Raw genomic sequence first — 17,387 nt, 5'->3', positions numbered from 1 at the left:
CAAAATGAAACATATTAAATACTATGAAGTCTCAGTGGGTGAAAAATCACCCAAAAACATTCCCCTACTGTTTTCTCTTCACACCGCAAGGATGCCCATAGTGCAAAACAAACAATGTGCCAACTGAGCTCCATTCTTGCGCCAGGGGAGGTTTACCTAGTTAAAAGATTCCATTTCATCCATCTGATGCCCTGCACACAAAGAAGCCTGTGTGGCACAACCATACCCACTGAGACCCATGTGAAACCCAAACAAACTCCGAATAAACCTGCGTACAAACCGCTCTTGTTTCAGTGAGTTTTTCTATATCCGTCAATTATAAAGTATAATCAAAGAGAAGCACCCAGAAAACCGAAACTCTAGGCTAAAACACTACTGTACTGTAGTCATGTACGGGGAAGGAGAGTCACCCCCCTTCCCCCTACCTCCCATTTTGGTTGGCATGCGCCAGTTTAATCCCAGTCAAGGTTTCTTTAACTCATAACACAAAGAGATCGAGACTATTCTCTTCATAAAAAAAGCAAGTGGTTTGTGAGCAAGTCCCTGTTTCAACACGAATCTAATCCTACAATATATGACAGGTGCCGCAAGCACTTCTCAAAAAGAAGCATGGGATCACGTGGCCGATGAATGCACATTAGCCTTCAGATTTCGCAGATTAGAGCACATGATCCAGATACCTCGAGAAGTGAGTTATTGTGCCTAGAAGCTAACCAGATGCTGTATAAAAATGTCAGGCTAAGAGTCTGTATTAGCAAAAAAAATGACATGTTTTGAATAAGAGTGGAAAAACCCAGGTACTGCGTTTGCTTAAATTGCATAGTTCGGTCTGTTACTGCCGTTAAAGGGACAGTTCGCGATATTTAGAATCCCTTTAGTAAAAAAACACAATTAGTATGGTATAACAATATTGGTTTTACAATATGCCAAGGACAAGAACTATCTTATAAACATACATTTTTAAACAATCCTTCTAGGTACGCGAGACTCGCTGAGAGGTAGCTGACAACACTGTCCACCATCTTGCTGCTACAGGGACCCATCTCATCTCATTAGCCGTACCGCTTATCCTCATTAGGGTCGCGGGGGGCTGGAGCCCATCCCAGCCATCTCCGGGCAGTGGGCAGGGGACACCCTGAACTGGTTGCCAGCCAATCGCAGGGCACACGGGGACCGACAACTCACTCGCTCAGTAACACCTAGGGACAATTTGGATCGGCCAATTCACCTGAAATGCATGTCTTTGGAATGTGGGAGGAAACCGGAGTGCCCGGAGGAAACCCACGCAGGCACGGGGAGAACATACAAACTCCGCACAGGAAGTCTGGAGCTGGATTTGAACCCACGCAGGAGGTTCCCAAGACCTTAGAACTGTGCTGCACACGCGCTAACCACTGTGCCGCCGTGCTGCGCTCCAGGGACCCAAAAAACAAAAATTTGGAAGAGGCTAGGCGGAAATATTCAAAGGAAAAGGGTGATTTGGTCTCGTAGTTTGTATTTTTCTTTTTTAGCATTCGTCGGACAAATAATACACACCGTCACTTTAAGTAATTGTAGCTTGCCCCAGGACTGCAGGCAAGATAAATGTAGCTCACCCTAATAGTGCAGTCTAGGTATTAAGGTTTTATTGATGGTGGAGCTCTCAAGCTAACAACTGGCCCGAACATTTAAACACACAACAACTTCCCATTATGCAGCTATTGTCATATCTGAAACTAGTTATTCCATCAAGATAAAAAAATAGTTTACGCTCAACCAAAGTTGAAGATAGAATAACATAGCTCACCCTGGTACCAGATTCAGGCAAATGGCACTTTTTCTCCCAACTATTCAAACTGGTACTACACTGAAGCTAACATAGTACTACAGAAAATATAACACTGAAGCTTACTTAGTTACTGAATTTAGGTTAACAACGTAAAACGTCCTGGTACCGAAGTTATGTCATGATAACCGATTTGAATCAACTGTGCCCGCTCATTTGGCGCCCTGATTGGCTCCCTGTCACTATTTAAACCCAGTCCTGTCACTCTCCTGTTGTCAGTCCGTCTGCGAACCTCTGTTTATACAAGGCAAGCCTTTTTGGACCCCGACTCCCGCCTGTCCCGTTTTTGCTCCCGTCTGTCTCCGGTTATGACCCGTTTTGATCCTGTCCACGTCTGCTCTCCCGTCCCGGCTTACGACCCCTTTTTGTCACCGACTACGTCTACTCTCTCGTTCTGGCTTACGACCCGTTTGCGACCCAGACCACGCCTTTCTCTCCCAGTCCCGGGCTACGGACCCGTTTTTCCGTCCCTGACACCGCCATCGCTCGCTACGGAAGATCCACTTCCGTGTTCGGATCACAATCCGAGTAGGAGAGCGACTTGCTTCCCGCGTCAAGCGAACAACGAATCGTGGACTCAGCCCTTCCTCCTTCCTTTTATCGTCGTCGACTTTAATCGGGCATGTTTAAGGACTGTACTTGCCAAATCCATTCAATACGTGGACTGAGCACTTCCCAAATCCATTCAATACGTGGACTGAGCAATTAGGGAAAAAACACTGGAGCGTGTGTACAGTGAGATCAAACACCTAGTTTGATCCGCCATCTCTGTCTGTCCCTCACCCCCTCATACACACCCCTCCGGAAGAAAACAAAGCTTATGCAACAAGGACAGTACAAACATCTTCTTTGTTCCTTTATCTCTTTGTTTTCCTTATCCTCACTGTAAAATGTGGACCTGGAGTGCCACGTCCAATTTCGTTGTCACAATATATCCCATGTTGTAACAATGACTATAAAGGTATATTCTATTCTATTCTATTCCTTCAATAAAACTTGTGAGAAACGTAACGGAATTGTCCTGTTTCCGTTCTGGTCCTGACATTTTGAGTAAACTGGAGGGCTATGTCAATGTACTCTACATTGTTGTCAATGACAATAAAGCCTATTCCATTCTATTCAATCTAACAACATAACCAAACTGTTACAACAATCATCCTAACAACATCACTGAGGTACTGCAATCACGTGACGACGTAGCTAAACCTATTGCTGCACTCAAGCTAGCAATAGAGCTTGCCCCGGCACAGTATCCGTCTTTTGATTTTCATACCAACAAAACAGGTCACCCCGGTACTGGAGTCAAGCTAAGGTCGTAGCTCAATGTTCTGGTCAAGCTAATAAGGTATTTTGCACTGGTCCAGCATTCAGGCTAAGATGTACTCGGGTAAGAAAGTAGGTTAAACTGTCACTCGGAAAAATCAAGAAAGGAGCTTACCTTGCTACTGTCTCAGCGTAAGACAGTGCCCCCTTCAGAAGAAGAAATTATCTCGTGCTAAGTGACACCTTCATTTATTTGTCCGCTATCAACATTTTTAACATAGCAAGCACACCAGTCTTTGCTTATCCCCCTCTGTGGTTGCAGTGAAGTGCTATATACGCTTCATCAGACTTTTGAGACTTTTGTTTGTCTCTTTACCCCGTCTCTCTTCTCCTGTCTCCACATCCGTGTTGATTTTTTTTATAGGGTCACTTGAAGGTCTGCTACAATTTGTGTTTACACTGTATACCAAATGCTAATACGTCTTGCTCAATGCACTGCGTGGAGGCTGAATGGAAACAAAACACTGCCAATGGGAATGCCACTGCTCCCTAGTGTAATGGAGGTTCAATTGCACTTTTTGGAGACAGATTGAGTCAAAATAGAGTGTACGATAAAATCGACCAGTTTTTAATGCATAAAGGCTGATATATATGCCCTAGTTTGACATTCAATTGAACAACAAATCTTAAGCCTTGTACCACATCTAAGCTAACAATGTCGCTCACACTGGTGCTACATTTAAGCTAACAATATTACTCACCCTAGTACCACATTCAAGCAAACAGCTCAGCTCGTCCTGGTATCACATCCAAGCTAACAATGTAGGCGGAATGATGATTTACTCGTAAAAAATGTGTTTGCAATAAAATCTACGTTTGTTTAATGTCAAAAGGTTCGGTATATATGCCTTGGTACGACAACATAACTCACGCTGGTACCACTAGCAATTCAGCTAACCCTGTTAACACATTCAAGCTAACCACAAAGCTCACCAAGCTAACCACACAACTTACAATCGTACAAAATTCAAGCTAACATTGTAGCTTACACGAGTACTACATTTAAGCTAACAATATTACTCACCCACTTACCTTACTTACATTCAAACTAACAATGCAGCTAACCCTGGTGTCATATTCAAGCTGACCACAAAGCTCCAACTGGTACCACATTCAGGCTAATAATGCAGCTAACCCTGGTACCATATTCAAGCTAACCATAAAGAGCACCCTGGTCCCACATTGAAGCTAACAACATAACTCATTCTGGTACCACATTCAAGCAAACAATGCAGCTAACCCTAGTACCATATTCAAGCTAACCACATAGCTCCCCCTGGTACCACATTCAGGCTAATGATGCAGCTAAGCCTGGTACCATATTCAAGCTAACCATAAGGAGGACCCTGGTACCACATTGAAGCTAACAAGATAACTCACCCTGGTACCACATTCGAGCAAACAAGGCAGCTGACCCTGGTACCATATTCAAGCTAACCATAAAGCTCACCCTGGTACCACATTCAGGAAAACAATGCAGCTAACCCTGGTACCATATTCAGGCTAACTATAAAGAGCACCCTGGTCCCACATTGAAGCTAACAACATAACTCATTCTGGTCCCACATTCAAGCAAATAATGCAACTAACCCTAGTACCATATTCAAGCTAACCACAAAGCTACCCCTGGTACCACATTCATGCTAATGATACAGCTAACCCCGGTACCATATTCAAGCTAACCATAAGGAGGACCCTGGTGCCACATTGAAGCTAACAACATAACTCATCCTGGTACCACATTCAAGCAAACAATGCAGCTAACCCTAATACCATATTCAAGCTAACCACAAAGCTCCCCCTGGTACCACATTCAGGCTAATGATGCAGCTAAGCCTGGCACCATATTCAAGCTAACCATAAGGAGGACCCTGGTGCCACATTGAAGCTAACAAGATAATTCACCCTGGTACCACATTCAAGCAAACAATGCAGCTAACCCTGGTACCATATTCACGCTAACCACGAAGCTCACCCTGGTACCACATTTAAGCTAACAACATAGCTCACCCTGGTACCACATTCAAGCTAACAATGTAGCTCACCCTGGTACCACATTCAAGCTAACAATGTGGCCGGATTGATGTCTCACACGCAAAACTAGAGTGAACAATAAAATCCACTGGTTTTGTTTTGTCGGCATGTATTTACCACACGAATAATAACATAGCACACCCTGGTATCACATTCAATCTAAAAAAATAGCTCATTCTGGTACCAGATTTAAACAAACCACTCAATTCACGCTGGTATTGCATCCAAGCTAACAATGTAGCTCACCCTTGTACCAAATTCAAGCTAAGAACATAACTCACCATGGTACCACATTCAAGCTAACAATGTAGCTGACCCAGGGTCCAAATTCAAGCTAAGAACATAGCTCACTGAGGTAGCACATTCAAGCTAACAATATAGCTTACCCTGGTACCACAATTCAAGCTAAGAACATAGCTCACTAAGGTACCACATTCAAGCTAACAATATAGCTTACCCTGGTACCACAATTCAAGCTAAGAACATAGCTCACTAAGGTACCACATTCAAGCTAACAATATAGCTTACCCTGGTACCACAATTCAAGCTAACAATGTCCTTGTACCTCATTCAAACCAAGAAAATAGCAAACCAACGCGTTAGATTTCAAGCTAAGCTCAACAAGAAAAAAACTGCACGTCTGCCCAAGACCAAAGGAAGGATCTCATCACCCAAGATCGTAGCCGAAGACAGACTATTTACTTACTTTGGAGAGCGAACTGAGGAAATTATTGTGAGATCCTGCTGAGCTGCTCTCCGTTCAAACTCCAGATGTGGCTGCAACCCTGACTCACACTTTGGTGCGAAGATCAATTCAATACCGGCCATCTTGAGTATCAAATGGTAAATGAACTGTATTTCTATAGCGCTTTAACCAGGGCCGGGGCATTAGGGGTTCAGTGTCTTGCCCAAGGACCCTACGGCATTCAACTCGGAAGAGCCGGGAATCAAACCGTAAAAATGAAGTCGCATACCAGTCAAGTCACATTTATTTGTAAAGCTCTTTATCACAAAATGTCTTCAGCATAGTGCTCCCCTTATTGATGATCGCAGTTGTCCTTATTAAGCGATTATGTCACGAACCAGAACAGGAAACAGTGAGCAGAACCCAATCGCGTAACGTTACTCATAGTTCTTTGCGCAGAAGAGGAATGAGCACACACTCTCCGGGGATCATTGGTCGCGGAATGGATTGATCGGAACGAGGAAGTGGTCAAACTCAAGCAGGTCGGGACGAGAACAAAACAGGAAAAAAACACAGGCAAAAGTGGGGATTCACAGACTTGGCAGATCATAACAGAGTTCAACAGGAGTTTTGCAGATGCTCTGACAACAAACGACTCAAAGGACAGCGTTTAAGTACTCCCAGGGAGCAATCTTTCAACGCGTTTCAGCTGGTGTCCATGGGCGGGGCCAATTGGGTGCCGTGGCAACCATGACAGATATTATACCTTGCAAAAGATTGCGACACCTGCTTACTCACAGCAAGGCAGACAATGTAGAATAAAAAGAGAGTACATTTGTGTAGACAAGTGTATTTACCAAGTCAACCAACAAACAGTTCAGCATCTATTTTAGTTCTTTGTTATGGAAATACTACAAAAAGTATTGCAGAAATACTACCAAAAAATATTGCAGATGTCACGATTACACATCGCCCTCGACTGTGCCCGCTCGTTTGGCGCCAGCTGTTGTTTGTTGCCTGATTGGTTCCCCTCCTATTTAAACTCAGTGCTGTCATTCACTCCTTGTCAGTCGGTCAACGAACCACCGCACACGCAAGGCAAGCACTATTTCACTCTGGCTCCCGTCCGTCCCGTTCTTACCTGTATCCTGCTCATCTGCCCCTGGCTTCCCAATCGTCTCCGGCTTCCTGACTTTTTCCTTCCTTCGACCACGCTCCGATTTTCCACCCCGGCTACTCGACCTGTTTTTGCCTACCGACCATGCTCTGATTTCCCGTCCCGGCTACTCAACTCGTTTCCGCCTTCTGACCACGCTCCGATCCCGTGAGCTCCCTGCTCCTCCTGCCCAGCAATCGCCGGATTGCTGGCGCTCTTTCCCGTACGTGATTTCTCAGCTTCCACAATAAAGTTTGTTGTGAAACGCTACGCGTTTGGGTCTACCATCTGTCCTGGTTCTGAAAGCAGAAATACTACCAAAATACTGCAGCAGACATAATACAAAGATACAAAAACAAATACTACTGCAAAAAACAAAAAAATATTCTACATAAATACTACAAAAATCTTACCACTGAAATACTACAAAAATCCTACCACAGAAATATTCCACAACTCCAGCAATACTACAAAAATACTAAAATACCACAAACATCCCACTACAATACTACTAAAGAAATACTAAAAGAATCCTAAAAACACTACTGCAGAGATTCTACAAAAATCCTACGATGGATATACTCCAAAAATACCATTGCAGAAATACTAAAATACTAAAAAATACTAAAACAAATACTACAAGAAATTCTGCCACAGTACTTCTGCAGATATACTACAAGATTACTACAGAAATACAGAGATCTCTCGGTTTCTCCAGCTGATTGGGACCAGAATGTAGTGGTTTCCCATGAGTTCTAGCTCCAGGTCATCCGTTTCATGCTGAAATACGATGGTAGCTTGTGAGGGTTGCCACGTAGCTTAGACTTTAGTATTTGGCTGAACCTGCCGCTTCTTTCCGTTTGCCGCCGCAATTGTTTCCTGAACCCGATAATAATCCACGGAGCACCTGCTAGTGATCACAGCAATTTTTTGTGCTCTTCTGACTTTCTTCAAAGTCAGAATTGATTATTTTCTTTTTAAAGTAACGAACCGCTAAAATACTAGCTCAGCGGTAGCCATGCCCCGCAGTTTGAGATACTACAGACATACTACCAAACTTATTTTACAGAAATACTCCAAACTACAATAATACAACACAAATACCACAGACATACTACAAAAATACTACTGGAGAAATACCACAAGAATACTGCAAGAATAAAAATCGTACTGCATAAATAGTATAGAAATAGAACTACAGTAAAACTATACAATTAACAAGCAAAAACGTTGCAAAGATTCCACTACAATTTAACTCCTAAAAATACTACGAAAAACTTTCAAAATATTGCTGCAGAAATACTTCAAGAATACCACGGAAATACGACAAAAATCCAACCATGGAAATACTTCAAAAATACTGTTGAAGAAATACTACAAGACTACTACATAAATACTACAAAAATACAGCTAGAATAATACTACAAACATACTGCAGAAATGCTACAGAAATGCTATAGAAATATTCCAAAAATCATACTATGAAAATACTACAAAAATACCTCGATAGAAATACTACATCACAAAAATGGTACCAAATCCAAGCATAGAAATCTGCAAAAATACAATTTTAGAAATACTACAAGAAAACTACTACGATACTACTGCAGAAATACTACAAGAATACAACCACAGTAATACTACAAAAATATTACAGAAATACTACAAAACTCTTACATAAATTTTGCAAAAATCATATCATACTACGAAAATGCTAAAATAATACTGCAAACCTTCTCCTCCAAAAAAACCCAACAGAAATACTACAAAAATATGCTGACGTCTATGTAATTAATACAGTTTTACATAATTAAGTGACAATAAACCTTACAAACACCACTGGGAACCCATTTACTCACAACAAGACAGATTATCTAGAATAAAAACAAAGATTATTTGTGTAAATAAGTTGATTCACCGAGAAAACACCACAAACAACTAGGGCTGCAACAACTAATCGATAACATAGATAGAAATTGATTAATAAAAGCCTTGGCAACTAATTAGATCATCTATTCGTTATAGCTTGCGATTTATGAGCCATAGAGTGTGTTACAAGCACACGCAATTCATTTGTGACGCTGAAAATTGTAGTACCGATTTAGTCTGGCAGAGGGCGTCGAGACCGATTTTATAAAATAAAAAAAGTGATCTTAAATGTTTTAAAATCTTGTTTTATTGAACATAAGAACATTACAAAAAATGGCACGACAGTTTCAACTTTGTAGTACAGAAGCACAGAAGGAAAAAAAAATCTGAAAATAAATAAACTTAAAAAATGAAATAAAGTATAGTAATAGTAATAGTAATAGTAATGGCAGGTTCAACTCTACACAAGGGACAGATTCTTAAACCTACTGTACATCATTTTCATATATTTTTTTTTATATTTGTTGACAACATTTTGAAAAGCAGGTTTTAACTTTTTGATATTTTTTTTGCGGATAAAAATAATTGCTTCTAAGAAAATGAAAATATAATATAATCTGATAAGGTGTTAGGAAAACAGTATCTTACTTATATGCAGGTGTATAGAATATATTTGTATGTATTTTTGTTAAGTTAATTGACAAAAACTTGGATATTTCCACTGTTTTTATTACAGAATATTCTGTTTTTTGCACTATTTTTTTTACCAGTTTAATATTTGAAAAAAAAGAAGGAAATTAAAAATGACGTTAAGATACTGGATTCATTGATTCATCGCAAAATGAATTGACCGATAAATTATGAAAATAATCGTTACTGCAGCCCTATGAACCGCTCGACCACTAACCTACTCAGTTTATTCCCACTTGAAGTTCATTGATGCAGCTTATTAGAGGTGCTTATTGTTGCATATGTTTTTTTCTCCCGAGTGCAAAAATTTAAAATAAAGAGTGAAAAAAAAAACAACAATAAACTACTGGGAAAACGTAAAAGTTGACAGGCACAAAATGGGGACGTTGAAATTTGGGGAGAGCATCTAGTGTTCTGGTGTGAGTTTACACTGAAGAGGGGACTCGGGGAGGCTAAGCAAACAAGGCCACGTAGCCACCACATTTAGCATTTAGGGCTAAACACGGAGATAATGGAAACACTTACTCTATTAGTCGTTAAGATTGATTTGATACGTCACTATCAAAAATATTTAATATCACTACTACAGCTCTAATTACTGTACTGCTATCAACGATCTCATCAGACCGCACACACACAAGAATGCATTCCAATCATTTGCAGCCTTTCGAGCTGTATAGAAATTAGCTTCTAAATGGAGAACCTTTTCACCTGCAGCTCCCTTGGACCAGGGGTCCGCAAACTATGGCACGTGGCCGGGAAACGGCCCGCCTCCACATTTGGTCCAGCCCTCTTCAAAATATCAGAGAGCATTTTGACACATATTCTTTTTAAACCTAAAAAAAAATAATATATGGTCGACGTTATTTCGGTTGTCACTAGTCGCGGCTGTGAGATAAGCCAACTCTTACCAAAGGACTAACAATTACTTATATATTGATAAGTGTTTCTCAACTGAGGGTCAATTTCGCTCCTCAACAGTAGATGGCGATAACCTGTTCAGCCAATCGCGAATTTGAGAGGGACCACATCTCATTATAGTGTGATTTTTTTGGTTTTATTGACCTTTTCAGTCCATAATAACAGATTCCAAGAAAGTTAGTGATAAGTGGAAGAAAAAGTGGGAAACAGTGAGACAGCAATGATCAAGTCAACAATTGCAAACTACAAAAACAGTGTACGAGGGTCTGCCATTGAAAAGCCACTGAAATTTACAATATAGTGAATATTTTGAAAGTGTTATATTTTTAACTTTTTACAAATATCTTAATTTATATTTACTACATAATTAAACAATTATGAATGTTTAGGTGCAGGCTTCATTAATATTTTGCCGATGACAATTCAGGTCAAAAAATAAACAGGTGATAGTTAAAAAAAAATAATAATAATTTGTCTCTGGTACTGTGAATAAAATTGTGTGATAATGAGATAAAATCTACTGCCTTTTTGCAAGTCATCTATTCTATACCACTGGTGGTCCAGTGCACTGACAACTCAGCTAAACTTGGACCTGTTGGGACTGTTCACAGCACAACAGAAGTTTTATATTCCATGCACATTTTTCTGTAAAGAATCCAGAAGGATTACTTGACTGTGGCTTTCTGGAAAAAAATAATGTCCCCCATTTTCTGTTAAGAACGGACCCCGGACCCTCATCAGAGAAGGTCATGTTTATTTATTTGTATAGCCCTTAATCACAAGAAGTCTCAAAGGGCTGCACAGACTACAGACTATTATGACACCATCCCCTGATCTAAAACCTACATGAGGGCAAGGAAAAACTCAAAAACCTCAGCATGAGGAAAATGAAGTGATGTGGCTCTTCCGGAAAAGGGTTTGGAGACCCCTGCCTCGTTTATTCATTCGTTCATTTATTCGTTCATTTCAGGAAGTTCTATTCTTTGTGTTCACATGTAAATATAACCTAAATCATAACAGAATGACAAAGAAAACCTATATTTACTATCCGTGTTTTTCCTTCTTTGAGCCAAGGCAAACATCTCAGTTCACGCCTTATACAACTAAATTGTTTAAAATTAATTACTGGCACCAATTCTACTTTATTTTTTAAAGACTAAATTGAAAAAATGAAGTTTCTCTTACAGTTTGTGGTCACTCAAGCTAAGGACAGGTTATTTATTTATTTTAATAATTTTGGATTTTACAATATTCTTAAGTTTTTCTGTTTTTTTTTCTAGAAAAAAAAATAATACAATCAAACTACGAAACTACTACAGAAACACAACAAAAATACTACGTCGGAAATATGACAGGAATACTACAGAAACACTACAAAACGAAATATCAAATTAAGTGCTTAAATCAGAGACATGACATGTTATTCTGCTTTGATTCTAAACGTTTCAAAAAACCTTTTAATGAAAATATATGATTTCGAAACAAATATACAAAGACATATAAAATGTAGATGTCTGCATACATATTTGATCAGAAATGCAGAATTCTAGTGGAACAAAATATTTCTTATTACGTTCTCAATTCTCCATAAGAAAAAATATTAATTCTAACTATTTGCAAAAGTTTTACTTTGATTTACTTTATTATTTTTGCCGTTCATTCTTAAACAACTTTTTCAAACATAGTAAATAAAAAGATATATTGTATTTCCCTATTACTAATTTATGAGCACATAATTAGTATATAAAAAGAACAAAAAGGAATCTGCTGCCACCTACTGTTATGGATGAATGTTACTGTTACTCACTGGAAGAAAGCAAATACAGTAATCCCTCGCTGTAATGCGGTTCACCTTTCACTGTCTTGGAACTTCATAGATTTTCATTATACATTGTGTTCTGCATTCTGATGGGCTAAATTAAGAGCAGATATTAGTAAAAAAAAGATAGATAAATGTTTGGGCTTGTAATAAGGGTTTGTTCTTTGATTCAGAGTATACAATTGAGTATTTAATTGTACAATGTTGTAAAAATAAAAGGTTTTTACTTCATGGATTCCGCCTATCATGTGTTGTTTTTGGAATGTAAACCCAGCGATAAATGAGGGTTAACTGTAAATGAAACAATGGCTTACTTTTTTGCAAAGAGGAAAGTCATGTTTATTTGTGATGCCCTTGATCACAAAGAGTCTCAAAGGGCTGCACAGACCACAGATTATTGCGAACCACAGACTATTATGACACCATCCCCTGATCTGAAACCTACATGAGGGCAAGGGAAAACTCAAAAACCTCAACATGAGGAAAATGAAGAAACCTTGAGAAGGGACCGCACATGAGGTAACCCTGGATGACCAGGCTGCAATGGATGTTGCAATAACAAATAATACACAGATATTGTCAACAGGAAATATAGGTTATTCAAATGACAAGCCATCACGGCACACTAGTATACCCCGGCATAATGATTAAAAAACATTGCATTAGACCTACCAAACCCGGTCTGTTGGATGATTTAATCCAGCACGCCATAAATTTCTAAGTTTGTCAAAAAAAAGGAGGGATTCTCTGGGTTATATTGATCAAAACGTATGATTTTTTTCAAATAAATACAAACTAAATGCTCCCTCTGGCCGCTAGAGGGCAATAAACACAATACTCTCAGCTTGAGTTCGCCCGGTCTAGTAGCTTGATCTCATGTAGTCTAATCGTAATGCCCGTGCACTGCTTAAATTTTATTTTCTGTTTCTTTTTATTTAGGTTAAAACAATGGGACAAAACATTTCTCAGTTCCCACAGGAGATTGTATAGTGTGCCCACCTCATATTCTGTATTGTCCTGTCTTTTTCCGACTGCCTGCCTGGTGGTGATACGAAGGAGAAGGACGTTTGGAAATGAGTCAGCGGACCAGTGTTTGACCTGATGCATGTGAACGCCTGCATGGACCAGCTGGCAGAGATGGGAAGCTGCGTCTTGGCCGTCATAGACTTTATGGACTAGTTTACAGGCTGGGGGTGTCGCTGCTGTCATGCACTTTCCGGACAAATTTTCAACATGTTACCTAGTGTTTACTATGTTTGTGTACTGTCATGCTAAATGTAATTCACCCTGGTCATCCTGGAAGGGGGATACCACTTGTGAGGTCCCTTCTCAATGGTTTCTCTTTGAGTTTTGAGTTGTTCCTTGAGACATTTTTGTGATTAAGGGCTATATAAATAAATTTGACTTGACTTGTAATAAGTTGGTTCAGGTGTAAAACTGCATTCACACAACTGTTGTGCTCGAACATTATCTTCAAAATCAATGCCTCCCTGTTGATCTTCCAATCCATATTCTCTGGAAATGAAATATAATTAATGCCTTTCACGAAACCTCCACCAAACAAGGGAGCTGATTAGCTCGCTGTTTCCCGCTGGTCGCAGGGTTCCGCAAATGCTAGCTTTGTCTTGTGGAATGCACATCTGAACCTGCGCCCCGGGGGCTGAGAAAACGTGTCAGTACACTGCTAGATGGAGACGGCACCCTGCAGAAACAACTTCCACTGTCACGAAGATTTGCAAAAGTAGACGCACTGCCAAAAATAATAACAATCTGACCCCGTCGGCAGAAGTCTTTGATCGTTTTATATTCATAATTTTGTTTAATTTTAAGATATCTCATTTTTTCGGAGTGAAATAATGGATTTTTTACTTAAACAAATAAAAGTATATTATCCCACATAGTTAAATTTATTTTTTCCTCATCAGTATTTGTATTTATTTCTTTTCAGTTAAACTGAATTCAACACTCTACAGATGAGTACCATATGTTTACTGATTAAGAGTTAATTTAACACTGTTTCAACGTACTCAGTAATACTATTAATTTAACTCTTAAAAAATAAACTTTTAACACTACTTGGTGAACATACTGAGTGTTGAATAAGACAAATCTACTTATTTTTGAGTATTTAAAAAATTAAAAATACATTTAATAAATATACTTAAAATAAGAACCAATGTCCACCAATGGTTTAAGAATTTATATTATGTTGATTGCTTTTTGAGACTGGGCAGTACCAATTAATCGGAATGGTGGGCATCTCATTTCTTTCAGACAGACACTGAATTTGTACATATACCACAAAACGATACCATTAGTCCATAAAATGTCTTTCCCTCACCTAAAAAACACGAATTTTTTTCTTCATAGTACATTTATTTATTGGAAATTTTCCACCACTTTAATATTAAGTTCCTGATTGTTAAATTATCAAATTTGTTTTATTAAAGAATAAGAAGTATATTGTTTGAGAGGATGTTCGATACGCCACTTTTTCAAGTTGATACCAATATCAAAATCGATATGCATAACCCCTACTGATACCATTACTACATAAAATGCACTTCCCTTAGCGAAAAATATATTTTTCTGTCCCAGTGCATTTATTTAATTGTAATTTATCGTTCCTGTTTGGTAAAAAATAAAATTATTTCTTTATTAAATGAAAAAAAAAACATTACAATATTGGCAAATACAAATTAATCAGGTTGTTTGATACCCAACTTTTTCAAATCGATATAAGTACCAATATTGATACAGAAACCACTTGCAGATACCGTTAGTGTATAAAATGACTTTCCCTTTGTTAAAAACAAGATTACTTTCTCAAGTGCATCTATTTAATGGCATTTTACCGTCCCTTTAATCTCGAGGTCCTGGCTGTCAAATGGTCACTAGAAGGTAACCCAAATTGATATCGACTACCATCACGAGTACCGATATCTTCCAAAAGGCTGGCATCTACACTGATACCAATACCTGGTATCAGTACTTCCCCATCCCTGCAAGTCTGAATCGATGTTCCCGTCACACCTAATCGGATTCTACGCAATAATCAAGCGCGAAATCGCGAACTTGCCCGGAAACGAGGACGTTTCTCGATCGATAATTCGCAACCCTGTGATTGGTCGCCTGGGCCTGCCGTCTTTGAAGGCTTTGAAATCATAGGGAGGTGCAACATCAAATAACTGCTCACTACTTAGAGAGGAAGAAGCATTCCCACACAAGACGCACACAAAGTGGGGTTGGAAAAAAGAGCACCTAAGTGCAAAGTTGAGAGGAGTAAGAGCTGGGCATTGAGGGTGGAGGGGTAGCAGTTTGGGTGGGGGTGGGTGGGGGCAAGGTCTTGGCCTTCAGTGTGGACCAGGCCAGTGTGGTGATAGGGTGAACCTGCCTGACTATTAAGATTCAACGTCACATCTGAAGCTGGATGGTAAATATGTTTATTTGTGACACCCTTAATCACAAAGAGTCTCAAAAAGCTGCACAGATCACATATTATTGCAAATCACAGACCCACTATTCTAGTAGGTTGCAGGTTCAATTCCCTCTACTGTCCTTGTTCATCAGCATTGTTTCTCTCAAATGAGTGTTTTTTTCCAGAAACTGAACCAGAAGCAATCCTCATCTACAACCAGACCAAAGGAGTAGTAGACACCATGGACCTGACAGTTGGCAACTACATCTGTAAGCACCAGACACAGAGGTGGCCCCTGGTACTTTGCCACTGATATTGAGCAGAACTGCTACTATCCAACCACTGGCGAGAAGCTCACGGTGCCATCAGAAGAGAGAAAGGTGCCAGTTAAGAAACCAAGATTGGAAAGCCAATAACTGGTTTTGGAAATACACCATCACTGTGTGCAATGGTCACAGCCAGAAGCAAAGAGTTTGTGACAGCTGTTGGTTCTCCATATAGTCAATGACACAAAAATCTACTGAAAAATCTACTACTATGTCAAAATGAAATGGCTTTTTTGTTGAACAAAGTATATTAAATGTGTTCATTTAAATAGGGGTCATTTTCGGCCCCACTCGAGAAAGTGTAGGTCATGAAGTGCACTCACGCTTCAACTGACTTAATTTTCAAAAGGTGCCCTTATTCTTCTTACCTGCCGAGGCACCGGTCATCTGCAGAACCAGGAATAAAGTAACAAATGTGATGACGTAGGAATCCATAAGCGATTTTTTCGTTTTCCACCTGGTGGACCACTTCTGCATCTCCATAGCCGTCAATTCAACTTCGGCCCGACTTCAAGGTGATTTCTCGAGTGACGTCCCTTCCACGATCCTGAGTGACGATGCCAACTGTGCTACAAGAAAGCCATAAGTGATGAGTTGTACGCCTCTTCTCTTCTCTCAGCACACCGTGAGGCCCCCCTATCGTCCCGTGCCAGTGCCCAGCTTCCCAGTGAGGGTCGTCGGGGCTCTAACCGGTGCTCGCGGAGTGCAGGAGCTACACTTGGCCGGGGAGGGCTGGGCAAAATCCACAAACCAAAAGCTGCGTTTTGCACAGAGGTGGGGTGGGAAGGGGGAGATGACAGGGGAACTGGCCCCCTATTAGCAAATCACGGGGCTGGAAATTCTCATGTGGGTCCACCCACCCGTGAGCCACGCTGCGCGGGCCGGCACTCTAGGCGCAGTGAGTCTGCAGGTTGAAGTTGTGGAGGAGCTGCAAAGGGAAGCCTTGAACTGTTTAGAACCTATTTAAATCCTTTAAACTTGAACATTTGGGGATGTCCAAAACCAGTGGCGCGTGGTACGGTTCGTTTCTGGTGAGGCATATTCAGATTTACACAGTGCTGGGCCATCAGGTCCTGTAGGGCCTAATTCTCTTGCATAATAAATATCGGAATCATGTGATGTTATTGATATTTTGTCCACAAATACTTATTAAAAAATTCAACATTTTCTATCAGCTTCCTTTCATTGCTTCTCCTCCGGATGTGTGCTTTCATATTTAAATGTAAAATGTAAATGTTCTGCATTTATATAGCGCTTTTCAAGTCAATGAAGACCACCCAAAGCGCTTTACAATGTGCTTCACACTTTTCCCTTTTACACA

General features: G+C 39.9%; 1 protein-coding gene across 7 annotated transcripts in view; it reads right to left on the bottom strand.

Annotated features, from left to right (window-relative positions):
* col11a1a (collagen, type XI, alpha 1a) overlaps nt 1–16,754 on the bottom strand; it is a 147,197-nt gene extending 130,443 nt beyond the window's left edge. For 3 of the 7 annotated variants that reach the window (XM_088322068.1, XM_088322063.1, XM_088322062.1), the window contains exon 1: nt 16,435–16,754. In XM_088322068.1, coding sequence (XP_088178194.1) covers nt 16,435–16,549 — 115 coding nt within the window. In that variant the 5' untranslated portion in view covers nt 16,550–16,754. Of the gene's footprint in view, nt 1–3,263; nt 3,582–5,888; nt 5,995–16,434 lie in introns of those variants that run through there. The other 4 variants (XM_088322064.1, XM_088322065.1, XM_088322067.1 and 1 more) reach the window with 3 other exon arrangements.
* Between the last annotated feature and the right edge of the window lie 633 nt (nt 16,755–17,387).

The sequence above is a fragment of the Urocampus carinirostris genome, chromosome 18 (assembly GCF_059441175.1).
Source record: "Urocampus carinirostris isolate Australia breed hairy pipefish chromosome 18, RoL_Ucar_1.0, whole genome shotgun sequence".
NCBI classification, from domain to species: Eukaryota; Metazoa; Chordata; class Actinopteri; order Syngnathiformes; family Syngnathidae; genus Urocampus; species Urocampus carinirostris.
Note: the sequence above shows the minus strand (reverse complement) of the source record. Positions and strands in the feature narration are given on the sequence as shown.